Source organism: Melozone crissalis, unplaced genomic scaffold (genome assembly GCF_028551555.1).
Source record: "Melozone crissalis strain CALT ecotype California unplaced genomic scaffold, PUWL_Pcris_2 ptg000027l_1, whole genome shotgun sequence".
NCBI lineage: Eukaryota > Metazoa > Chordata > Aves > Passeriformes > Passerellidae > Melozone > Melozone crissalis.
Genome location: NW_026535805.1, coordinates 31,348,940 through 31,375,038, shown reverse-complemented (window position 1 = coordinate 31,375,038; position 26,099 = coordinate 31,348,940). Strand labels below are relative to the sequence as shown.

The 26,099-nt window shown below is 37.7% G+C and overlaps 1 protein-coding gene across 2 annotated transcripts in view; it reads left to right on the top strand.

Moving 5' to 3' along the window:
• The window catches only part of UTRN (utrophin), a 309,333-nt gene that overhangs the window by 236,500 nt on the left and 46,734 nt on the right, over nt 1-26,099 (top strand). For both annotated transcript variants that reach the window (XM_054279111.1, XM_054279109.1), the window contains 4 exons: nt 2,719-2,779; nt 12,999-13,060; nt 14,102-14,176; nt 20,019-20,220. In XM_054279111.1, the coding sequence (XP_054135086.1) occupies nt 2,719-2,779; nt 12,999-13,060; nt 14,102-14,176; nt 20,019-20,220 (400 nt within the window). The remainder of the gene's footprint in view (nt 1-2,718; nt 2,780-12,998; nt 13,061-14,101; nt 14,177-20,018; nt 20,221-26,099) is intronic.

The window sequence follows — 26,099 nt, the reverse complement described above, 5'->3', positions numbered from 1 at the left end:
CAGTTATCATTGAGCCAGGAATTTTTACTAGCAAGACACCTATTTCTGCCTGTTCATCAGGTTCCTAGAATGATGGAGTAGCCCTGTTTCAAAGGGACTGACTTCAAAAGATCATGTAGGCCAACCTTCTATGGGAAAGGAAGCCTAGATGAGATTATCCAGCGCCTTGGTTCCAGCCCTGTTAGTCCAGTGATTTAATCTCTGCAGCGGCTAGAAATGTTTCTGTACTAAATCAACACAGTGCAGCATTTGATACTACTGTTTGACTTCTTGGAACACCAATTGCATGGATTCATGCAGACCATCTCTATGAAAGGGCTTCAAAGTGTTTTTGAAGACTACCAAACAATATATTAGCCCTTCAAAAAATGTTCTGTGTTAGGAGTCTGAGATAAAGCTGTATTAGTAGGCCACTGCAATCTACAATCCCTCTTTTTGCTGAGCTATTTGTCCCCTCCCATCACTGGGAGGCAGAATTTGGTTGATTTGTTTTTCAGTGCTTTTGAGATGGAAGGTAAGCACTTTTCAAGTTAGTTACTGATCAGTAAATATTATGCATCCCTAACACAGATAAAGGTGAAGAAACCTTATAATCCATTATTCCTTGCAAAAAGATTGCTTTTTGCTGCCTCCTGCCTTTAGAAATAGTAACTTGATTTTTCTGTAATAATTTTATTTTCCAGGCTGACAATCCACTACTCTCTGTTAGGTTTCTTGTATGCTTTCTAAGACAAATCCATGAGCAGCCACAGAGCACTGGCTCCACATGTTCCCTAATAAATAGCTTATGTCTCCAGTGGCCTGCTCAAAGCATCTCAGCCATACTAATATCTGCAGGCCTGCTAGTGAATGCCAAGTTGAGAACTACTATGCCTAGTTTTCATCAGTGATTTTTAAGAGAGAATAGTAATCTCATTTTCCAGACTTTCTTATAGCAGAGAGCTGGCAACGTTTTGCAAAGGTTGTTCCCAAATAAATAGAATATGACTTGTTCCATAATAATTAGTAATTTAATTGATTACATTGTTTAGTTTGTGTTTATATCAGTGCAGAATATCTATATCTGTCATAGCAAATAAATTGTAGTTAGGCAAATTCTTACTTAGCTGACATAATTAATGTACAAGAACAGGAGCCCCACCATAGGTGCCAAATTACAACACTAGAGAATGAAACTTTAAAGCTGGTGGCCACTTTCACCTATCAGCTTGATTTTACTTTTTTTTCTCAGATTTATGAAGGCCTAAGGATTATTTTTTAGCAAGCTACATCTGTTTGAGCATTTACCCTCTACTATGCTTTTTATTTACATACGTCTTCACTGCAAATGTTACCTTTTTCAAATAAAGATGGAATTTTTGTTTTTTCCAGTAAAGAAAGTGGTTTACTTTAGTCCTGTAATTTCCCATATATTATTCCCAGTTAATCTGCCTTTCAGTACATGAATATTTTTAAATTACAAACCATGGTATTTTGTGTGGTTTAGGAAGAGGTGGCAGCCATGAAACCCTTGGGCACCAGCCCTGTGGTAGCAGGGCAAGACCTATCTCTGTGTAACTGCAACAGCCTGTGGGACTTTTACAGCTTGTAAGGCTTCACTGCAGTTTAGAGAGGTCTTTAGGGAAGAGGAGAGAGTTACTTTCAAGTGGATTTTCTTTTTTCCGGAGGGGGATGAATCCTAAAGTGGGCCAAGCTTGCAGAAAATTACATTAATTGAGAGTTTAATTACTTGAGATGCAGTGTGGATCAAAGCTGTGTCTCATTTTACCCGAGCTCTAAGTGGGGGCTGTCAGGACCTGAGAGCAGGCGCTCTGTGGCTGCCGTGTGTGTGCCGTGTAAATTCATCTCATTGTGGTCATCGCTTGTTCCTGCCTGTTCTCTCCCTCTCTGCTTCCACAGGGAATCTCGTGCAAGGAGTTTTTTTCATGCTGGAATCCTAATCTAATTACCCAGGCACTAGTCTGGTAATTTCTGAAAAGTGTACCTATGACTCTTCAGTACATAGCTATTTATAAGATGAGCACCAACAGTCCTGTTGGCCTGAGCACTTTTTACCTTTTATCTCTTGGGATCTTTAGGTCAGCAGAGTTCCAGTGTCACGTATGACTTCATGCCTTTTTCAACTCAGTGTGCAGAAACCTTCCTGATATTGTAGCTGATAACTGATTTGCATAAATTCTACAAAGATTGCAGTTCTTTGTCAAGGAGTGCTAAGACAAGTTTTGTGGGGTTTTTTTGGCCATACAATGTTAATCAATATTAATTTGAGTTACAAATGGGAACTAGGAGTTGTAACTAATAAAAACAAGGTTGCTATTTCTTCTTCATGTTCTGTTGCAGAGCACCATTTATACTAGTGGAATTATTTATTTTAAAAGTATAAACTGATAATCATCCTACAGAGGTAGGAAAACAAGTGTCTGCAGTTTCCCTAAATGGGTAATTTGCTTTCTCAGAATTTATAATCCTTCTTTGAAGTAGAATCATCACATTTGTTTTATTTCCAGCATGGCATCAAATAGATGCCTGTAATCATCATGATAGATTGCCATCATTTTCTTCTGCTGCTTTTCTAATTACTGAAAGTATTCTGGGAAATATTAATTGTTTCCATTTAATTTATTATAACCATATTACTTGTAAAATAAATAAAAGATATTTATATTTTTTTAGTATGACAGGTGCATTCTAATAACAACCTTTTCTTTATTTCCTCAGCCTCAGTGCAGTTTCCATGGCAGAGATCTGTTTCACATAACAAAGTGCCCTATTATATCAAGTAAGTTTTCCTTGATTCTCTTTTTCCTAAGTATAACAGAGTCCTATCACCATAACCTAGCAGAAAAACATAGGTATTAATTAGTTGCTAGAAATGCTATTGAGATTTTCTCTATGTAGTGTTATGCTGCTTATATTGTAAAGTAATGTTTATTGCTTTGTGTGCTGCATAATTTAGAAATACATAAAAACAAGTTGCTGACAAATCCTAATTAAGAGCCTCACTCATATAAGAAACAGCAGAGGCAACTCCAGTGTAATACACTGTCAGTGTTCAAACTGGACTTGTTCTTATGTGTGGCTCATTCAGAGTATAAACTGTAGAGGGGGAAAAAACAGAATAAATAATGTATTTAAAATCACAAAGTTCATAACCTAGAGCAGGACAGTGGTGACTGATATCTATTGAGCACATTCATAATTTTGTGCAAAATTGCTTTGTAAATAGTCATGCCTTGACTCTTCTTTTGTCATCTTCTTTAGATAGTTTTTATAGTAATTGATATTAAGGTAAATTTTACTCAGATATAAATATTTACAAAAATTTTACAAATGCATCGATTACCAAGAGGAATGGTTGAGATATATATTTTGAAAATAATAAGGAATACCTAAGTATAGAGAGGCATGGAGATCTTGATGTGCTCTACAAGGAGCAATCCTTAACTTTGATTTTTTTACTCTACCAGTGTTTATTTTGTTTGCCTGTACTTTTAAGGTCAAATATTGCAGCTTTGAGAGGAGGATAGGTCTTTGCTTGAAAGCTAAATGAAATTTTAAGAAGGTACAGTGTATAAGTGAGACCCAGAGTAGTGCATTTTAGGCTGGAGGAAATCTGTTTTTAAAATATTATCAGTTAGGGTTTGGGAAAAGAGTAGGGTTTCTAAGTCTGTAGGATGACCGTGAAATGGACCTGAAGATAGTTCATTTTAAAAGAACATGAGGATATTTTACTATTGCATATTGCTCATAACTCTGAGAGCCACATTTTGTGCTTCAAGCAATTTACAAGTACTTGAGAGCTTTGAAAAGCAGGTAGCAATAAATCTGTCAATCAAACCTGTTAGCATTCTTGAGATGTGACAGTTGTTTTTAAACTGTCATCTGAAGATTAATTTCTTTAAAGGGTCTGAGTAGGTAACCAGAAAAAGCAAAAACCTGCTATGAACATCCTTGAATTCTCTATAAAAGCATTTGTGCTTCTGCTCAAAATTTTGCAAGAGGCAGCAAAAACTGTGACACACTAGATAAGAGGTTCCTGGCTCCCTCCCAATGGAAGAAGAGGGCAGAAGTTGGATGTGGAGGCACATTCTCTGCTCAGACTCAGGCAGAATTGCTGCTAAAATGATCACACCTGCAGCAGTAATTTAAGGAAAATGCTGAAGTGACAAACTGCAGAAAGCGAGAGGAAAACTACCCTAAACCTCTTGTTTTTTCTTGTGGGTATGTCCTTAATGGACATTGAAAGATTTATGTTCCTGTTCTACCTTATCAGAGTCAGTAGCTGGAGTTGGGGGCATGATGTGGCCTCAGAGGGTTCTGTGGAGCTCACCAGTTCATTCAGAGTTGGGGATCGGAGATAGAAACAGATGGAACAAACTAAGATATATCTTCTGATCTGTGCTGAGCAAAGCAAAGATTCTAAACTTGAATATTTCATATGTATATCTTTTTTTATCCCTATCTAATACATTCTTCTGAGTTTCTGAGGCTCTCTCTTACCCTACCTCAGCAAAAGTTCAGTTTTTGAGAAATCTTTTTTTTTTTTTTCATTATTGGTTCTGAAGAAAACCTTTCCAATATGTGCACTAGGTACAATCCTTCAAGCACACCAGTTGGTGGCAAAGTATTCCCTGGGAACACAGGCCTTGCTCCCATAGTAGTGAGCTGGTGGCCCTAGAGCTTGATTGCGGAATGAAGCTAGCTGGGACTCAGAAACAAAACCCAGCATCTCTTAGAAATTGTTGTTAATGGTCTTTCACAGGAAGTTTAGTAGGGATGCAGATGTGTAGGGCAAGTTCTTTGAGGGTTGAGGTCTTCATAGAGGTAGAGACCACTGTTTTATTTTCAGGATGTCTTTAATGGAGTCAGCAGAATTTACTATTGCATCTCAAATAAGGCTTCTCTAGTAATTCTTTCCTACTTTCGAAATCATATGTGCTGCTAAAGCAATGTCTTGATTCTTGAAAAGGATTCTTGGTACATGTAACTAGTAGGATTTGCTTTTCAAAAAAAACCTTGAGGGTTTCTTTAGCTTCACAGCCTGGAAAGCAGACTGCCTTGGCTGTTTCCTAGATTTTTTTAGTTCTTACTGATCTAAACATCATTGTTTTCAGCAGCATCTAGATAAATCAGAGAATTGGAGAAGATAAAGGAGAAAACAACTGATTCTGAACTTCTTTTGTTTTGTTATGATGAGGCTGGAGAGTACTCTTGGGTTTAAATACCCTTTTAAATCTTTGTCTGTTGCTTAATTTCAGACACAGTTTAAAGATGAGAGAAAAACAATAGTGACATGAAAAACTTACTAGTTTGGAATGATTACATGGAGTAAGACAATTCAAGAGAACAGTCAATAAGATTTAATGATTTTTTTATATAGAAAGAAAAGCTAGGAAAAAGGGAGCAACTGATTTAATTTTCTTTTTTTTTAAATTATACTAACACCTTTCAATGAGTTGCCTTTGATGTAAACCACAGCATGAGTAGAAGGAGCAGCTGCGATAAGTCTCAGAAACTTTATCATTTGAGAGCAGCTGACTGTATTTACAAGAAGATTTCTATGTTCAGGGGGAAGATTTAAGATACCAGTTGTTCATTTTATGGTATAGCAGAACAAGGATAATAAAAGTATGATCCAGTGATTGGTGGCTGAAAAATGAGAAGTTTTAAAAATTAATTTTGAAAGGGAAATAAATGTTAATTGAAATCAGGTTACTGAAATTCTGAATACGAACACTTTTTTTAGGCAACCATGAAATTATATCTCTACTTCATTTTGATAGCTTTTTGTCTGTGTCCTTGAATGAGAAATGTTAAATATTCAGAAAGTCACATAGCTGCAGATGATGATGTAGTTGTACCTGTGTTGAGTATTTGGGAAAAAGAAGAATCAAGAACCAATTGCAGTCTGCAGTTTTATTGCACACAGGATGTAGTTTAAAAATATTAGAGAACTGCGCCTGAGAAGGCAGGAGAAAGTACTTTAGGTATCAATTAATCTGTAAGGAGGGTGTCAAAATGATACAAGATGTTGTATTTTCAGGTAAGAAAACTTTGTTTGGTTCCTGACACCAGAGGTGGCTTGCATTTACATGGGTAGAGAGAAGTGGCTCAGTGGATGGTCTTTGGTGTGGTGACTTTGGAGTCTAGTTTCTTCTCCCCACCCCATTTGCTAATGGTTGGCACTTCTGCCCTTTCTGGGGTTGTATTTAATCAGATAATGAGTCATAGGAGCAGTCAAAAAAACAGTGTACAACCTCCTGTGCCCTATAAGTTCAGACAGAGGCAATTTGGGGTGTTTTGGAAAGAATCAACTATTTTGCTTAGCTGGAAGGAGGATTTGTAATTCATTTGGCCCAGGCTTTTCAAGGTGTGTGTTTCCTGGGCTATGGTGGATATTTGAACTGAACTTACACACATGATCTACCCTGTCAACTTTTCTTGTCTTGAATTGTCTTACTGTCTAAGCCAGATTTGTGAAATGTTGCTGCTTCTGTTGATCTGATTTTAACATAATCATTTTGCCTCCTATTTGGTTTTTTTCTTAATACCAGTTAGAGAATATTTTGTATTTCTGTAGTCTGTGGACACAGTAAAATTTAATGAAAACCTTAATCTGTAAAATCTTGATGCTGCTGCTGCAAAAAAAGCATAGTCTTTCATACTTTTTCAATTGAACTAATAAGCATATGGAAGGGAATGCAACACAGAAGGCACAGTATTTACCAGTGCACTTTATGTAATAAAAGTGAGAGGTTTGGGCAAAACGTTTGGCAAACTTGCCATTGAATACATTTTTCATATGTTGGTTGGTAAAGATTTGAGATTTAATAGGGAAAAATTTCTGTTGTTGTTCATTTATAATTATTTGGATCATACAAATAAGACATCTTTGACCTTTGTAACAGTAAATTTAAAAAAAAAAGTCTATATTACATAGCATTTCAATAAAAAATATTCTAAAAATAAATAGAATAATAAATTAAATACTATGACCCTTAAACATCCCTGAGGGGAAACATGACAAATATGCAGAAAGCATAATTACCCTAGCATTTCTCACTGTTTTTAACTATAAGTTCTTTGGCCGTCTACCTTTCAATGCCATAAATTATTAAATATTTGTGCTGTGCAGAAGAAACAAAAGGGCAATACAGAAGAGGCTGCAGTGAGTTTAATCTCATGCAGGGCATTACATAGGGAGTGCAATTTCTTGTTGCAACCATTAAATTGATCGATATCAAGCGCCATAGTTGCCTTGCCGTTTCTATAATCCTGCAAAGTGGCTGGCATCACCAGCATCTTAGAAATCCTATTTTATCACCTCCTATATTTTGTTCAGCTTTATGGGGACAGGAGTAAAATGTTTTCTGCTTTTCCGTTTTTAAAAAGTCTTCAGAAAGTCTTTGCTGATGTTTGGTTTATGCCTGTATGAGGAAGAGGGGGAGAAGTAAAGGAGCAGAGAAAAAAATTTTTTTTTCTTATTATAATTATATCCATAATCTCATTCTTATAAGTATTAGGTATTTCCCTTAGAAGGGAAAAAAAATCTAATTTACAGAAAGAGGTAATACAAGTTTGAAGATCTGAGAGTTTCTTCAATTACCAGTTCCTGTGCTCATCTTCATTTTCAATTAAAGAAATGCAGTAGCACATTTCTCTGGAGTGATTTCATTATATCTGCATATAAATGGTTCTACCAACCTCTAAGGTGCAATACCCTTGTGATGCATTATGCCTACTCTTTTCACCACAAAACAGTATTTTCTAATGGGCTTTCAAAAAAGAAGAAAGAAATGAAAATATGCAGTATCTAGCCAAAACACCTTGACATAAATTGGGGATGTTATGTCATTTGAAATTTGGCAAGGGTAGCAAAGTCAGAGTTCTCAGTGCTGTTGATTCATTAGTGATCAGTAAAGATTCTGATTTTGGGTAATGTTTTGTGCAAATGACTACAGAAACAGAAAGGTACTTAACCTCATGCCAGAGTGCTGTTTCTTGTGGTGTTTGCCAGTGATTATCAACAGAGGCCTTGTCCATGATAAGAAATGATAAAAAATACCCACAACCTGTTTCTAGTTTTCTTTCTTGTACAAAAAGAACAATTTTTTTTTTCCCAACTCCATGAGCATCTTGAAACACTTGGAGATGTTGAACTTAATCCATTCATTTCAATAGGAATGTTCTTTTCTTTCTAGAGCATAAATTAAATTACATGCTAACTGTTTCTCAGCTTTTTATTTACAATCAGGAAGTGGTTTAAAATGGATTATCTTTTCCAATTATAATTAGAAAGCTTCCAGCAAACATAATGGATAAGAAATAAATTGTAAGGGCAAATGCTTGTCATGCAAGCTTTAGAGCACTTCATTAATATGTGGGTGGTTTGTGGTTTGGAGTATTTTATGGTTATCGTGTTTTTTTGTTAGTGAAATTTACACAAATGCATTTATACTTTTTAAATTAAACTGGTTTGTCAGGTAATATATTCATGGATGCATGTTTTGCTGTGTGACTCATATTGAGTCCGTAAGTTTGCATAAGAAGAGATTTAGAAGACTCTTGCTCTGAATAACTCATAGTTTTGATAGGAGCAACAAAAAAAAAAATCTCTTGTCAGTGAAATGCTTCCAATTCTTCCCTGACTAAACCATGAGGAAAGACGTAATATGTTCGTGCCCCTTGTGTTAAGCTCTGTAGGGCAGCTCACTTCTGTAACAGGCAAAATCCCTCCTTATGCCACCCACTGAACAGAATGAAATCTTGTACCTTGGGCTCCTGTACACCTTGAAAAATTCTTTTTTTTTTGGTGCCATCTAGAAGTGAGGTGAATAATGGACCCAACTGTTGTTCACCTTCAATCGAAGTTAATATCACCTCACTCCACTAGTAGTTCTTGACATTAGCAGGGTGCTTACAAGAGAAAGTTCTCCTTGCACAGTCATCACTGTGACCTGGGACAGAAGTACCATGGTAGTTGTAACAGAGAGAGATGACTCTGCAGGTTTCTCTGTTCTTGGTTAAATGCTTGGTTTGAATATTTTTGGAAGTTCAGTGAGAGGAGTTTTTTATCCCTCTTGTTAAATTTACAATCATGGTTTTTTTTCCATGGCTCTGTCCAGAGAAGTCTGGCTTTGGTGCCTAAAAGAAACCTACCCATGGAATATATTTGGTGGTGGTGGCAGCACTGCCTGTGACAGTGAAGCTGCTGCCTCCCTTGACCTGAACAGACTGTTGAGCTGGTGATTCATTCACTTGTAGCCCATTCCTCTTCTCTGCGGGATCCTTGTACAGAATTGCTGGGCTGTTACCACGGGTTTCCTGCTGGGTGTTTTGGGATTGGGCTGGCACAGTCACCCTCTGTAGTCACTTAGCAGCTGTCAGGTAGTACTGACTTTAAGGAATTGGAAAGGATTCTCTCTTGCCTTTTTTCAGTTGCACCAGATGATGTTCACTTGGCTTCCTTTCTCACAAATTCTGTGTGGCACAGAAAGAAACTGAGTGATAAGTTTTAAAAGTCCATTGGTCTTCATGCAGTCTGGCACAAATTTCTTTTGCAAATAACATAGAAAAATAATTTATGGTCATTATTTTATTAGGCATAAATTTCATGTTCTGTGTTTTTCTGTAAAGAAAAAAATTAGCTGTTCAGGTATTTACTGCATCGAATGGAGAAACATTATTACAGTGCAGGATACAGAAGTTTTTGATATCTCATTCACTTTTTCCGCTTCATGTTAAGTAAACACAAAATAGAAAAAAAAAAGCATATTTTTATGACATGTTTTCACTATTAAAGTGATTTTAGTCTTTCAGATAAAACTGTACTGAAACTCTGTATTTAAAGTATACGATTTCAATAATGAAACTGTTGTTTGCTCTTAATTCTTGGAAACTTGATTTAAAGGATAAAGTTTGATTTGTAAAATCAGCTCTTATTCATTGCATATGGGTTTATAAATTACTTACAAGCCAGAATCTAAATTGCAATTAACTGTACCCACATCCTAATTAAGTATTGCAAATGCGTAATGAAGTATATTTCCAGAGGGTGAATAAAAAAAAAGGCAAGGATTTATCCAAGCACTTAAGTATTTTTTCTTCTATATTTTTAATAATTAAAAAAAAAAAAAAGAAAGGAAAAAGAGAAAAGGTCTCTGGACTTAGCTAAATAAACTTTGCATTTCTGCTGCAGCTCTCAGGAGTATTTTCACGGCATCCCACTAGTCAGAAACATATTTGTTCATGAAACCATATGTTTAATGCCAGAAAACAGGGAACTGGGGAATAATGGCTGCAATTCAGCAAAGTCCCTATGATCATGGCTGGTTTTGCCATCATAGTTTCTAAGGCAGTAAACAGGATTTGTCTCATCTAAATTGCATGTAGTTTACATGCAGTGTTTGCATTGATATTTCAGCATTTAAAATAGAGGGAAATGTATTTCTGAGTATACATGTATTTACAGCTTCTGTCACAGTACTGACACCTGCCTTTACTTTTAACATAAAATATCGAAGGTGTTTTAGTTAAGGCTTTATTTTTCTCAGAATATCCTAAGAAATCCTTTTCACTTAGAATGTTGACAGTAAAATCACCAGTTGTTTTGGAGTTTTTTGTTTTGTTCTGGGGCTTGACTTTTAGAAGTGGCGTCTTAGCGAATTTGAGTTAAAGTTGAGTCTTTAAAACAAGCTTTATTAAACTGATCGCATATTGTATTCATTTCTATGGGCAGTTGCAGTGGATTTAGTCAACAATTGTAAATGGGCAACATATTTATGGCATCCTGGTAACATGATAATGCAGACATTTGGCAGCTTCCAGGGTAGTTTTGAGATTATTAAATAAGTTGAGCAGTATGAAATATTATATTGTATTTCCTGTTCCTGTTTACTTCAGTATTGTCTGAAGCTGTATATGTTCTTTTTTCTGCTATACTATAGTCTTTTGACACCAGGGTGAGAATGCTGGACAGTCACCAGCCTTTACCATGGCAAAGCATAAAATCCAAATATATTCTTTCTTGTTGCTAGCTTCATGATTGGTTTTTATTGGTGTACCTTTTACAGGAAAAGGATTGTCAATCAACTTGTTTTTGAAATTACTTTTCTGGACAAAGATAAGCATGGTACTGTTTTAGAACTGTCTTTCTAAAAAGTGCAAACCCGCTGATTTACTGGCATGCATTAGCTTTAGAGTTTAGCAATACCAGAGCCTTGACCACCTTATTGGAAATTTGAAACATGGTAGGAATTCATGTGATACAGATATTAGCATGAAATAAAATAAGCCTCTGTTCAGGAAGATGTATTCAGATGTAAAGATGTATTTAAGTATTTTCTTTTAAATTGAGTGGAGTTTGCTATAGTATTTTTGAGTCAAAGTCTGAAAGAAGTCTTGATTATTGTTTGAGTCTCTCTTTTTTAAATGTAGTCATGTTCAGTCAGTAACTAGGGAGTAATCACAAAGAGGAAAAAGAAGATTTTTACTTATTGTGTTAGTAGGAAATACATACTTTGCCTATGAACTTCCATGAAAAACCCCTCCCCAAGTTGTGATGGTGCCAGATAGACAAAAGAGATCCATGGCAGAGTGTGAAGCCTGATGGGGAGAAGCTGTCTCTGAATACCTAGGCTGGAGTCAAAGCTGAAAAGGACTGTAAAATGAGAGTCCCATGTACAGAGACCCATTTCAAGCACTTTCCACTGGTGTATGTTTGAGGCTAATGCATATACAAAAGGGTCCTCAGCACTTTGTTAGGAGTTTGCCTTCACTTATGGTATGTGTCCTGGCTGTGCAGTTCTTTGGAGTAAGGACTTCCTATACAAATTTTTGTTCCACCTAGCGTGAAAGGGTTCATTCTTGGTTGGTTTCTTGATTAAAAAATAAATGTTGATGATAAATTATTGTGCATTCACTGAGGTACAGCCATTTATATGTAGCAAATGATGATACAATTCACTACGTTTAATACCAAAGTGGCCTTTTTGAAGTCATTATTTACAACCAAGTATCCCTCTGTGCAGGAAAAAGAAAGGGTATATTAACAATTTTTAAATAGAAACAAAGGTGTAATACTTAGTGTTCTCTGAGCATTACGGTTAAATTTGCTAGCATAGCATAATTTTGTTTTCATTAATTTTTAAAGGGAATCCTATGATCTTTTTAACATGACTTCTCTGATTACTTACCTTGCAAATCTAGTTCAAATGTAAATACTTTGTGAGACAAGAATGTGCAATCATTCCAGCAGTTAATATTGATAAATACAAGTAAAGTGTGGCTTGTAGAAGGGAATTGGAGATTTCAGTGGACCTGACATAATACTTGTTTTGGCCCATATGGCTGCCTACTTGAAACCCTGATAAATTGAAACAGCAACACTAATCAGTAGGTTAAGGAATGCTGCCTATTGAATTTCTGTTCTGTGAACAGCAGTGTAGAGCATCTCCCTTAAATCAAGATAGTTATTGATTGTGTGAATGGTGATCAGGTTTCCCATTGGACTCCGTGATCTTAAAGGTCCTTTCCAACCTAAATGATCATGTTACATGTTAAATAAATGTTACTGGTAAAGTTTAACATCATTGTCTGTGTTCTGATACCTATGCTCAGATATACAATGAAGATTCAAATAAATTCTCAATATTTTTATTTCTAAATTGTTTTTACAACTATATTTGCAATTTTACAGCACAGGAAATTTTGTACTTTTACCTTATTTTAGTGTACCTCTTAGCTGTGGGGTCAGAGTCCAGCTCTTACCATCACAGTTGGAATCAAAAGTAAATATTGTTAAATATGGGTGGGCTGTTGGCTGAATAGCTTTGTGATTATAAAATCAAGGAGCTGGGTGGTACAGATCATGCATTTTAATTAGAGCTGAGGGATTTCTTGCCACTTAAATGCAGAAAATCAGAATATCTTTAAGATTTTATTCTTTGTAAGTGCATATGTGTGTTTCCCGAAACTTTAATTACTTTGTTCCTTTGTAGTCATGAGACACAGACGACTTGCTGGGATCATCCTAAAATGACTGATCTCTTCCAGTCCTTAGGTGAGTGCATTCATTTAAACATTGTGATTTTTATTCCATGAATAAAAGCTGCACTTGGATACCGACTGTGTTTGAGTTCTCATGACCTGAGTGTAACAGCATTTCCCACTTTGTGATGAGGCACACTTTGCCCAAAACCTACTGCCTTGGTCATTGCATTGCATTTTGGCAATATTAATTCTGAGCCATGTACTCTGACTGTATGCTTTAATGCAGTACCTTGGGTTTTTTCTTTTAATTTCACAAGGACTTGTCCAATGATACAGGCTCTCTGCATGTTTAAACCAGGACTCTGGTCTGAAAAGAACTAATTTTGGTAATAAAATAGAGCAGTTACCTTTTCAGTAAAAGCTAAACTGTATTATAGTACAACTAGTTCAACATGCCCTGACAGCATCAACATTTACTGTGAAATCTCCCATTCTAAGGAGAGGAAGGGTAAAAAATACTCTTAAGTGAGGGAAAAAAATGTTACTGTAGCAATTGCTTTCTAAAACAGAGCTTACAGCTATGAGACTGTGCCTTTTAAGGCACAGTTTGTAAAGTCATGGCACATAAATTAGACCTTAAGCCATTTTTTCTGTTACTGACATTTGCTGCGCTCTGTTTGCTGTATATTATCTGATGGAGTTTTAAATTATTTGAGAAACTTGCTGTATTTGAGCAATTTTCTGGGAACTATGTACCAGTGCATAATATGTATGTGAAACTCTCCTGTATGTATGTGTATGTATGTGTATTTGTTTGTTTGTTTGCTTGTTTATTTATTTATTTTGCATGTGCCAAGATAGTGTTGGCATTTCTGGAGGGCCACTCTCTTTAAGGTCCTGGACTGTCAGAGCCAGGAGGCTTTCCCTGAAGGTGAATTGGACTGAGGTCCCAACTTGTCCGGCTTTATAATTTGTTCTGATATATCCTATTAATTCATTGCAGAGAAGAGGAGGGATATCAAACTTCTTCCAAAATATGAATATTTATATGTAAAAGAAAGTCATGGGCTGTACTTTTAGGGCCACTCACGTTTCTGTTCTGCTGTTTCAGCTGATTTGAACAACGTGCGCTTCTCCGCCTACCGCACGGCCATCAAAATCCGCAGACTGCAGAAAGCGCTGTGCTGTGAGTGGGGCCTTGGGGGGAAAGGTTTCTCTCCAGTACTTGGGGAAAGGAGGGTCAGCTTCAGTCTAACATCATTAAGCATCGACCAGAGTTATCCTTGACCCAGTGTCAACCAACAAAATGGCAAGAATTGCCAACAGTAGGTGTCGTTATTGCAAATAAATAAAATAAATTAATAAAAAAGAGGTGCAGCAGGTAAGTTGAAATGGTAAACTCACTAAGCATCACTTTCATCTCAAATTTTGTTCTACAGGTAAATTTGTACTATGATTTAATTCAGCAGCATGTTGCATAATTACCATGTACACTCAAAGTTTAGCAGCCTCAGAAGTGATAGATCAGGAGATCTTGTCCTGGCCTCTGGACTTGAGACTTCTCCAAGTCACACAGAAATTACCACACTGGGGATCTGTGCTCTTGTTGAGTGTCCTGTGTAAAGCAAACTGAATTTTAAAAACTATAGAAAATGAAATACATAAGAACAAACACCTAATAGATAAAAAAAAACAAGGTGAAGTAGAAAAAAGCAAAAGGAAACTAGACAATTTTGGAAGAAGATGTGGTATGTGAATGTGATAAAGGTTGCAGATTTTGGACCTTTTGAAACGTCTTGGCAACAGATAGTAGAAAGATGTATGATATTACCAAAATTTCCTCTTACAAATTAGGAGTCCTTGGCATGGAAGGACTTTTCAGCCCCGGAGGGTGCACAGTGCTGCAGGCACAGTAGGAACACAAGAAGTGCAAAGTCCTCCTAGGGAGGTGCAAGCTGGGAAGTAGTTACACAAAGAGGAATCTCTTCCCACCCTCCAGGTGGTTAGTTTTCTTTCCAATCTAGAAGACAGCAGTCTGATCTTAGCTGGCCTTCAGGTATACATCTTACTGAATGAAGCTGTGCTGGTAGCTGTGATGGTAGCTAGCTACTCCAGAAAGCTGGACTGGGTCTGTGCACAGCACAGGCTCTTATCAGTACCTATCACCAGTTCTTCATAAGATATGGTCCCACCAAGGACTACAGCTTCATCTCCCAGCAAGACCAAAGAACATTATGAGCTTTTTGCTTGTCAGTGTGCAGGATATAAAGTATTCATCAACATGTATCTAAAAACAAAAAGCAAAGCAAGAGATCAGAAAGCAGAGTAAAATTCTCCTTGTGTGAGCTGCTCCTCAGGGAAGAGTGGGAAAAAACAGACTGCATATGACAGGTGCTTTTCATGTTGCCTCTTTCTGACAGACATACAGCTTTTCTAGTGACCTGTATAGATCAAGTTTCACTTTTATTATTTCTAATAAACTTTGAAGAGGGACATACTTTCTGCTCTTGCTAGCTCTCCTCATTCACAGATTTCAGAAGTGCCTTCCTCTTGTCTCCAGTTTCAGGGGAGGGAGTTGGAAGGGAGGACAGAAGGAAATAATAAGAAGTAAAGACAATACTCCACTTTGAAAGAGCTAGGAGTAAAACTTTCATCTCTACAGGTCCAATCTGCCTTATTATCTGTGAAGTTGTTTGTTTACTCCATCTCTGTGCTTCGTGGGAAGAGACAACAGCCAAAAAAATCTTTGTTATACACGTGTACTTAATAAAGGACTGGTTTTATTTTTAGGTGGGGAAAGAGTAATCTTCTCTGCTACTGCCATTCATTTTCGGGTCTGAGTCACTTTAGTCTTCCATTCTATTTCCTATAACATTAATTGCAGATGTATTTTAAAAGTGTTTAGATGCAGAATGCTTCAGAAAAGCTTATGTGCTAAGGCAAAGAAACATCAAAACAAATCACTAAAAATGGAGATCACTGTAAAACGTGACAAATTGATGTCACAGGCATGGTGTGTGTATAATGTCAAAGGTGTTTTTGGTGGGAACTCCCAAGAGCACAGCTGGAGCTGGATGCACAGTTCCACTTGCATCTGATAGATTTTGACTTTGCAGTGTAAGTGCTTCACAAGCAGATTCAGGGCCAATTGCACTTTAGAATGTTTATTTGAGAAAACTTTAGAAAACTTTGCTGATGCCCTATCTCTCCTTGGTAAATGTCAAAAAATCTCGGCACTAGGGAGGTTACTCCCATTTTCCTCATTTTCCTTTTAAAATAGAAATTAGTGTCGGGTTTCTTCTTGTTTTGTTTTTTGGCAGGTAGATTCCTGCAGAGATGTACCTTTTCATATACATGTGTATGTATTTTGCAGCAATGTAAGAAAGGCTGCAAGTTTGAAATAACAAATTCTTAGCCTTTCTGGCTCAGATTATGTGGGGCAGATGTAGGGAGAGTGCTTTTCCACTGTAGCAGAAGAATAGGGCCAGAGAGAGTATGGTGTGTTGCAGATGTATTGGGCAACGGTGTAGCACCACGTCCTGATGATATTTTATTCTTGTGCAGCATTCTTTAGCTCATTTTCAAGAAATTATAATGCCCCACATACTGAAATACAGTACTGAAAGGCAAAAAGGGAACAAAATCACCATGTATATTCAGAATTCTGTAGCTGAGTTCCTCTAGGTGGTTTAAAATTTAAGAATGTTAATAGGACTATCAACCACACAAGGGGAAAAATGGAACATTTAGACATCAGGGACTAAGAGAGTTGTGAGCACATTGAGGGAAGAGTGCAGTCTCTTTGCTGCAACTGCTATCATTTGCAAGGTCTTTTTAATAAAAAACTCCACAGTAGTGCCCTGCTATTTTCCATGGAGTTACAGTAGCCTCAAATTTGCCATTAGCAGCTGTGTGTAGTTACTTGCTCATGAGTCAGTCACTCACACCTGCCTTAACAGTGCTGAGTGATATGATTTCTCTCTTTCTTTGGGAAAAAGAGAAGGGGAAAAAAATGGGCCTTGTGCCCATGGGTTGGTTAAAAGCAGGATTGGTCATTCAGCATGTTTAAGCAGATGCAGAATGGTACTGCAGAAATGCACTGAAACCTGTGTAGGCATCTTGCCAGAAATAGCATGACAGTGTAACTGCTTGTCCCAAATTTTATTCAGCCAGGTAAGTGCTGAAGTAAGCAGGAATGGAAGTAATTTACTCTGGTTGTTCTGCATGGATAGTGCCATCCAAAAGTGTAAGTTTAGCTTAATTTGCATTAGTATAGCATCAGACTTGCTGTGTTTTTTAATACAAAAATACTGGAAGTACCTCTCCCAGGTCCTTCTGAAATGCTCAGGCAGAAATGTGAGTGAGATCTTAATGCCAGCAGATCAAGATGGGAAGTTAGCAGGCTTAGTGTCTGTTGAATTGCTTCTTTTCAGTGCAAGGATGCTAATGTTAAGCCAAAGGAAAAGGCTATGACTTCCGGGCTTCCAAAGCTTTCTGAATTTTCACAAGCTTTAAAAAGGGCAGGTTTTGTGTGCTGTCAGTCTGTTTTATGCAGCTAATTACCTGCTTTTAGTCAGCCATTAAGTACCTTACAGAAACAAATTGCAAAATAACCAGTAAACATAAAAACTCCAGACAAATAAACAAAAAACTCCTACAACTCAAACATAAAATAAAAGCTAGTTTTAAACAATCAAACAAACAGTTTTAATCAAAACAAAACCAGCAAACTGATTGCATTAATTTTTCAGGGTTTTCTTTGTTATTAGGGTTTTTGAAGTCATGAAGGGGAAGTGTGATAAGTGGCCATCTCCTAAATTCAGCATGTATGTCATGGGGACAGCAGGTTACTCTCACTTGGCTTCCCTCCACATCTCAAAAAGTAGTCAGGATTACACTGTGAACTGTTTTTGGGTTCATGTTGGCTTTAGATATGCCTATGAGCCTTTTGCAGTGTATCACATCCCTTATAACTATTGTAGAAGATTATGCTGCAGTGAGTGTATTGCCAAACACTTCGGCTACCTCAGGTCAAACTAGGGGCAAGGTGTTTTGCTGCAATTACCAGTCTGCCTCTTTGATAAATACATGGCTGGCATTTGTTTGCAAGCCCAAGAGAAGGGCTTAAAATATCCCCAAACAAGCAAGAAAGAAAATTAAAAACAAACAAATGTAAGCCCCTGCAAATCTGATGCTGTGAGGTGAGAACGGAATGTACTGATTTTAGTGCAGGGGAGGAAAGGCAAGGGCTGTGAGGTTTCTCACTTAGCAAAGATGTGAGGAAGGGTAGGTAGGGGACAAGGGGTTGAAAATGCACCCTTCTTTTGGTAGATGATCCCTGAGTTTTTGACAGAGTTGCTCATAGTGGTTAATGTTTTTTTGCTCTTGCTTCTTTTTCTGTTGGACTTGCTTACCAGCCCAGATAGAATTATCCAATTTGCATAGGATGCAAATCTGGGCTCCTTATTTAACACTGTTATTCTTCCCCTCTGCTCTTGTGAGACCCCACCAGGGATAATGCATCCAGATCTGGGGTGCTCAGCACAGGAAAGGTGGCCTCTTGACCTGTTGGAGCAGGTCAAGAGGCAAGCAATGAGGGTGGTTGGGGGGATGGAGCATCTCTCCTATGAGGAAAGGCTCAGAGAGCTGAGGTTGTTCATCCTGGAGAAGAGAAGGCTCCAGGGAGACCTTAGAGCAGCCTTTCAGTGCTTAAGGGAGGCTTAAAAAAAATAGGGAGAGTAACTTTTTTAAAAGGACAGATTGTGGTAGGACAAGGAGAAACAGTTCTAAAGTAGAGGAGGAGACATTTAGATTAGGTATTAGGGAGACGTTATTTACTGTGAGGATGGTGAGACATTGGCACAGGTTGCCCAGAGAAGTTGTGGATGCTCCATCCCTGGTAGTGTTCAAAGCCGGGCTGGATGGGGCTTTGAGCAACCTGGTCTAGTGGGAGGTGTTCCTGCCATGGCAAGTTTCTAAGTTGGAACTAGAAAAGAAAATCTTTCAGGTCTCTTCTAACAAAAATAATTTTCTGATTCTATGATTCATTGTGATGATTGGTGAAGAGCAGTTCACAACATGCCAGAGATTGTCAAATGGATATTTTTTCATTTGAGAGATGACATTTATAGTGCAAATGTGTTACTGACTCTTCACAAACAGTTCAGTATGAGCTTTTAATATACTCCAGCTGCATGTTATGTATATTGTAGCAAGCATACTAATACATTGCAATTATATTTTTAAGTTAAAGTCCTTGCTTGCGTAAAAAAAAAAAGTCACTGAGGATTATACCATTTATGTTTCATCTTTTCCACTTTCTTTTGCAAAAGGAGGTAGAAGAGCTCATTGATGGCCTTTTCTTTTCACCATGCAAACCTCAGATTTTCACTATCACTTTTAAATGGTTTTGAGAACAAAACCCTTTTCCCCCAGTAAAATATCCATTGCATCACCAACTGCTTATAGGATGAATTCTGTAATAAAGGAGATAAAAATATTTTTCAAGAAAGCATAGCATTTAGTGTTCTGGAAAATTACAATAAATAATCTCCCTGCTTTCTTTTAAGCCCTAATTTAGGAACTGCTATTCAGTTAGGGCTTTAAGAAAGAATTCTTGCTTAAGAATTTGCTTTGCTTTACATTTGATCAAAAGGGATAGTCATTTATAGGATTCTGCTTTATGGTAAATATGAAGAATCCCATAAAGCCTCATGAATTCTCTGTGTGTGCATCCAAAGTTAGGATCCTCTAATCACACAGACTACTTTAGCAGCTATTTTAATGTTGTTCTGGGCTGTGCAGTGCCATTATGTTTGTAGTCTAGTTTTTTTTAAAGCAAATAGTGCCCAAATGCTGTTGACTTGTCACAGAGAATGGTTTGTCACTATAAAGTTACTAAATGAAAGCCACTGGGCTAGTTGTTTGCAGTGTTTGCTACAATTTGCACATAAACAATTATTGTCAATGTGTATTCACACATTCCTTTTTTTTTTTTTAATCCTATTATTTTTTTAATCTATTATTAGTGGACCTGTTGGACCTGAACACAACAAGTGAAGTTTTCAAACAGCACAAGTTGAGTCAAAATGATCAGCTGATTGGTGTCCAAGATGTGATCAGCTGTCTCACTACCATCTACAGTGGACTGGAAGAGAAACACAAAGATATGGTGAATGTTCCTCTCTGTGTAGACATGTGTCTTAACTGGCTACTCAACGTGTATGATAGGTAAGAAAAATGGCTTTTTTGTCACAGTGTGTACCCCCAGGAATGATCAATTATAAAGCCTTAAAAATTTCTTTATTAAAAAGTTATCTTCTGATGTTTTTGGCTCCATAATGAAAGTACAGTTGCATGCAGTAAGGTGTTTCTTTATGCTGTCCTGTTCAGCACTGAACTAAGATTACACTGCTTTTGTACTACTACCAAAGAAACATTGAAAGGATTAAAAAAAATATGTATGTGAGTAGAGAGCTAGCTGTGTTCCTACTGTGAATATTCCAAGTCTACCAGATTGATGGCCATTCAGACCAGATTCTATTTCTGCCATAGGTGGGGACAGTTTTTTCATGTATCTTACACTTAGTTACTTGCTCTCATAATCCTGGCTGAGCTCCCTGCCCTGAGTGCTCTGTCAAATGGAGGTTGTTGTGATCTCAGCACTAAAGCCTGTCTGATTCTGGAGGGTCAGCAGTGTCCTAATTGTGGCTCCATTCCAGCCTGTACAGCTCCTGCCGTGGGTCAGTTCTGAGGGCTGGTGTTACGTGGTCCTCCTGCCCTTGTCCTGGCAGCAAGGTTGTATTTCCCAAGGACATTGAGTTTGCCTAAAGAATATTTTGGGATGCTTACAGTAAGAACTTGTGGGTTTATTAAAATACACATTTGCTGTTTCCAGAGAGAGAACAAAGTCTCAAAAACCATGAAAACATCCACTCCAGCAGCCCTTTGTGGTTTTGGCCAGTTCTTTCTGAGCCCTTTGTCAGTTCTTTCCTCTGCTGGAAATTGAACTCTGTCCTCTCTGCCCTGCCCTATGTCAGCCTGCATGACTTGCAAGCAATCTACTTTTATTTAGTTGTGCTTTTGAGTCATGAGTTTGTTGCCTATTTTTCTTAGTGGCATTCATTATCCTTATCTCCTTTGTGTAGTAAAAACTGGGGGAAGACTTGGGTTCCATCAGCTCCTCCATGCCCTAAAATGTGTCTCCTTACATTGCTTCAGCAAAGGCCTTTCAGGACTCTTTTGGAGCTGACTGAAGACTCAGTAGTGCAGTACAGGTTGTGGTTGCTTGAGTGTGTCTGATTGAAAATAGTTCAGAGCTATAAGCAAAATTACAGATCAGAATTGCTAAGCTCCATGAGGGTGGTTACAAAATTTACTTTCTTTCTCCCCATTTGAAGCTGAAAAGAGCAAAAGTATTTCTTGAATAGCGATAAAAATTCTTATACCTGACTTTGCAAATGGGAGTTTTTACTTGTAGATGTGTACATAATCTTCAATATGTTCACTCAGTGCCGAATTCTAACAGTTCATAGCTTTTTGCTTTTTTCCCCTCAGAGGATTACATACCAGTTCTCCTATACTTCATGGATATTTTACTTTATTTTGGTTTTAGGGGAGAGGGAAGGAGGGAACAGAGTATATAGAACCATTTGCCATTTATCTGCTGGCTACCAGCATTCAAACATTGCTGTTAAATATTCTGACATTTCTGTTAGCTGGACTTCTCCCCATTACTGCTGAAAAATTAGAGGGTCCATCAAATATTGACTGGGATTTCTTCCTGCATTTATTTTTATTTTGGAGAGTTCTGTATTGTGAATAAACAAATACATTGCTTGCAAATACAGCAGTAGATCAAGTGAGTTGCTTGACTTAAATGTTATTGACAATTTAGAATAATAGACGTAGTGATGTCAGAAAATTTTTTATAGTTACTTGCTGAGTTTTGTTTTCTTTTAGACTGAACACAAATCTACTACATTTTCTTTAGATGCTTACCTTTCAATCTTTACTTCAGGTAGAAGTCAAGTTGTTTAATCTGTTCATATTTAAAATGCACTTGGTAAGCAGCAAATTTTCTTTCAGTAATGTTTCCCGTTTCTTCCATTTCCCCTTGACTATTATGTTGAAAACTTAATGTAGATGCTTCTTCAAGCCCATTGAGACTTTATTTGAACTTTGAAAAATCCAGGATGAAGGTTTACTGAGAGAAAATTACATTTTACAGTGTGCTTCCTTGTTCCCCTTTCGAATTCACTCCAGGAAGAAAAAGAAAAGCTAGAAGACCAGGCAGCAATTCTAAGCTGGAATATTTGGTTTTGTTTTCTAAACTGGCCTTTACAAAAGAGCTAATTTGTGTCTTGGCATTTCCATTGTATATAGTGCATTGGTGTTATGCATATAAAATGTGTCAAGTTGTTAAACTGCCAACAAAAACCATCTGTTAGTCTCATGCTGCTAACCTGAGATTTAATTACAGATTCACAGATTAATGGCGAACAGAATAGTTCTCCAGACTTAAACTGCAGATGTCTTTGGCCCTTAAAAAGAACCTATTTATTTTTAGAAAAGGTCTGTTATGTTCTGTTTTTTTCTCACACATTAGGAATGATTCATTCTGAGTAGAGAGAAACACTAAAATTACTCAGTGACTTTTACTACATCAAGGACTCAAAGGTTGTTCCAGACATCAACATCTGCCCTTATAAACATTTTCCAAACTTAGAGTTCTTTTTTTTGGCTAGTCCAAAGATTTTTTTTTTTTTTTGTGAAATTAGAGATAACTATCTTGATACTTAGAATGAGAACTGTGAAGGAAGTTTTGATCTGTAAAATACTTCGGCTAGGCCTGTGTTTAAAGCATCCAAAAGCAATAGCTGGTGGTTTTTCTTTTCAACTATATACTGTCACATTTGCTGAAATCTCCAAACATCATTTATAGAAAAAGGACTGATAGCTTTCAGTAGTAATGGAGTAGCTTAACACCCCTTGAAATGAGTTGCTTCTATATGTACTGATTCAGGGCCATGACTCATTTCAATTAGAATTACCCATGAAGAAACTTTTATGTGCACTGTTTAAATATTTTGCAATCTTTATCTGACTTCCTGTATTTCAACTTTTAAATTTTCTTAGTTTTTTTTTAATGCTAGGATACTTTTGGTAATGCCTTCTTTTAAATTTAATTTCTTTGGTACATTAGTCTGAGAAGGGTATCTGTGGTATCTATGCTGGTATTTTCCATATGATCAAAGCTGTCTTTCATGCTCATTCTCTGCAACACAATCTTCCCCTGAAGAATCACAACTTTGTTTTTGTTGCACTCATACACCTGGCAGATTCTAACACCAGCCTGAATTAATATCCCAGGCCTTACCAGCGTGTCCATTTCAGTCAGATCTGAACTTCTGAGGAATGAGGATGAGATACCTGCTCAGTCAGCCTTAACTTTATGTATGCCCTTTATGTATGGTTTTGACAGTAGCTGATGGAAGTTTTCTGCATGCACTCCACTTGCATCCCCTGTGTTTATGACGGCTGTTTGGATTCATAGAGCACTCAGTGGGAGCAGCTTAGCACGCTGTGATAGCAGTAAGAATGCTCTGGGGAGGTTCTGGCCCTCAGTAAGGCAGGAAAACGAGCTCCTTTGTCTGACTTGTCTGTGAGTGACCAAGGGGAGATGTCTGTGCCAACCTTCACTGATCTACCAGGCTGCCTCATGTTGCTGGGCTATGCAGGTCGCTGATAGCTGTAGTCCCTGGTAGTCCTCAGCTGTAATGCCAGCCATTGCCATTCCAACCGGCACCAAAGTGTTCAGCTGAGTTGCCGCACTACATGGAGGCACAATCAAATGAGACCCCCAATACTACGAGCCCTAGGATTCATCTTCCTGTGTACCATCGGAGGACTAACAAGGATTGTCCTAGCAAACTCCTCACTAGACATTGCCCTACACGACACCTACTACGTGGTAGCCCATTTCCACTACGTACTGTCAATAGGAGCAGTATTTGCAATCCTAGCAGGCTTTACCCACTGATTCCTTCTATTCACTGGGTATGCTCTCCACTCAGCAGGAGCTAAAGCACGCTTTGGTGTAATGTTTGTAGGCGTAAACCTGACCTTCTTCCCCCAGCACTTCCTAGGCCTAGCTGACATGCCATACTCAGACTACCCACGTGCCAACACACTATGAAACACCATCTCCTCAGTAGGGTCCCTCATCTCTTTAACAGCTGTAATCATACTAGTCTTCATCATCTGAAGATCAGTGTTGTCTAGGCCTGAGAGCTCTTTGACAAGAGAAGGCTGAATGGCTCTAGGCTCATCTTCATTCTCTAGTTTTCCTTGCCAGCACCTGATGGTTTTATGCTACTGTCCCTCCTCCCCCAGGGACATAGGGTTCCTCTAGACTTCATGTTATAATTCTGTTCTCCAAGATTCTTTATTGTGTATTCCTGATTGCAGTCTCTTATATTTAATTGTGTTGCCTCTCTGACAACTTTTTCTAATCTGGCTAACTCCTGTATGCAGCTGTGCCCATTGCTGGTTGTCCCTTTGACATTCACATGCTTAGATAAAATGCTTATATATACTGTGTCTTTGTCATCACAATGCTGCAGAATATTTGCATACCACTGCTGGTAAACAGTAGTTTTTACACTTACATTCAACAATTTAGTATTAATTATATCCTGGTTAGTACATTTATAATTTACAGGTTTCACAGGCCTCTGTTTAGACTATGGTATAGACTGCGTTTGCTTGTTAAGAAGTTTTGGATCCTAACTCTGTGTTACAAAGTTGTTTAGAGAAAGGAATAGATTCAGGCTCCCCTTCATCCGGATCAGAGCAAAAAAATGTCTGAGCTACCCAAAGTGGCCTTATCAATTGATTTTGTAATGACAAGCTTGCTTGTATTGCTATAATGAGTCTGAATAGTGTGCTGACATTTGTGGCATATATGACACATGTCATAAATTTTTATGAATTCAGAAATTAAAAAGTTTCTTTAATCTTCCCACTATAAAGCCTTGATTCTTAGGTTTTGTACATATAGGACAATTAGATGGTTATGCTGCCATTCAGAAGCATCTTGCATGACAGGCTTCTGGCAAAGTTGCCTATTAGTCTCCCAGCAGATTGAGGAAGGTGATCCTGTACTTCTGCTCAGCATTGGTGAGATACGTCTGGAGTCCTGGGTCCAGTTCTGGGCTCCCTCAGGAAAAAAAATAAGTGGACAAATTGGCATGAGTACAGTGAAGACAATTAAGGACTTGGAGTAACTGATGTGTCAGTAGAGGCTGAGGGAAGAGAAGTTTCAGGGGGATCTTATCAATGTGCATAAATACCCAATAGGAGCAGAAGAGAAGATGGAGCTAGGCTTTTCTCAGTGGTGTGCAGTGACAGGACAAGAGGCAGCAGGCACAACTTGGAACACAGGAAATTTTGCTAAAACATATGAAAAGAAGATGTTTTTAATGTAAGAGTGATTGAACAATGCCACAGGTTACTCAGAGAAGCTCTTCAGTCTCCATCCTTGAAGATACTGAAGTGGGATTCCAGGGAAACCTGCTCTACCTGGCTGAGCAGGGGCATTGGTCTCTGGAGGCCCCTCCTGATCTCAGTGATTTTGTGACTCATTAAGATGAGAAAACTTAAACCATTGGCTTGGAAATGTCAGTACTACAATGTCTGTGGGTTTAGGGGGACAGAGGGAGTGTGTGTGGCATTTGGCTTTGGTGAGTTGGGTTTTTTTGCTGTATATATAACATTAGAGTGTTATATCTGTTTCCAAGAAAGAGACTAGGGGTGAATTTGTTACTCTTTCTAAAACGTAATATTGCAGGCTTTGTAATTATTCATGTAATTTATTGAGAAAATACTTTTTGTGTGAAGGAAGTTTTTCAAAGACCCTGCAGAAATCTGAAATCAGGAGAAGCTTAAAGCCTTTGTGCCCTGACCTTTTAGCTGCAAAGTCTCACTTTGTCTCTTTAACAAACAAATGATGTGGTCAGTTCCGAGTTAAATCAAACCCAAATGAATGTTCACTTTTTTTTCTGATGAATATAAATTTAAAGCACAAACAGCCATACACAGGGAGGAAT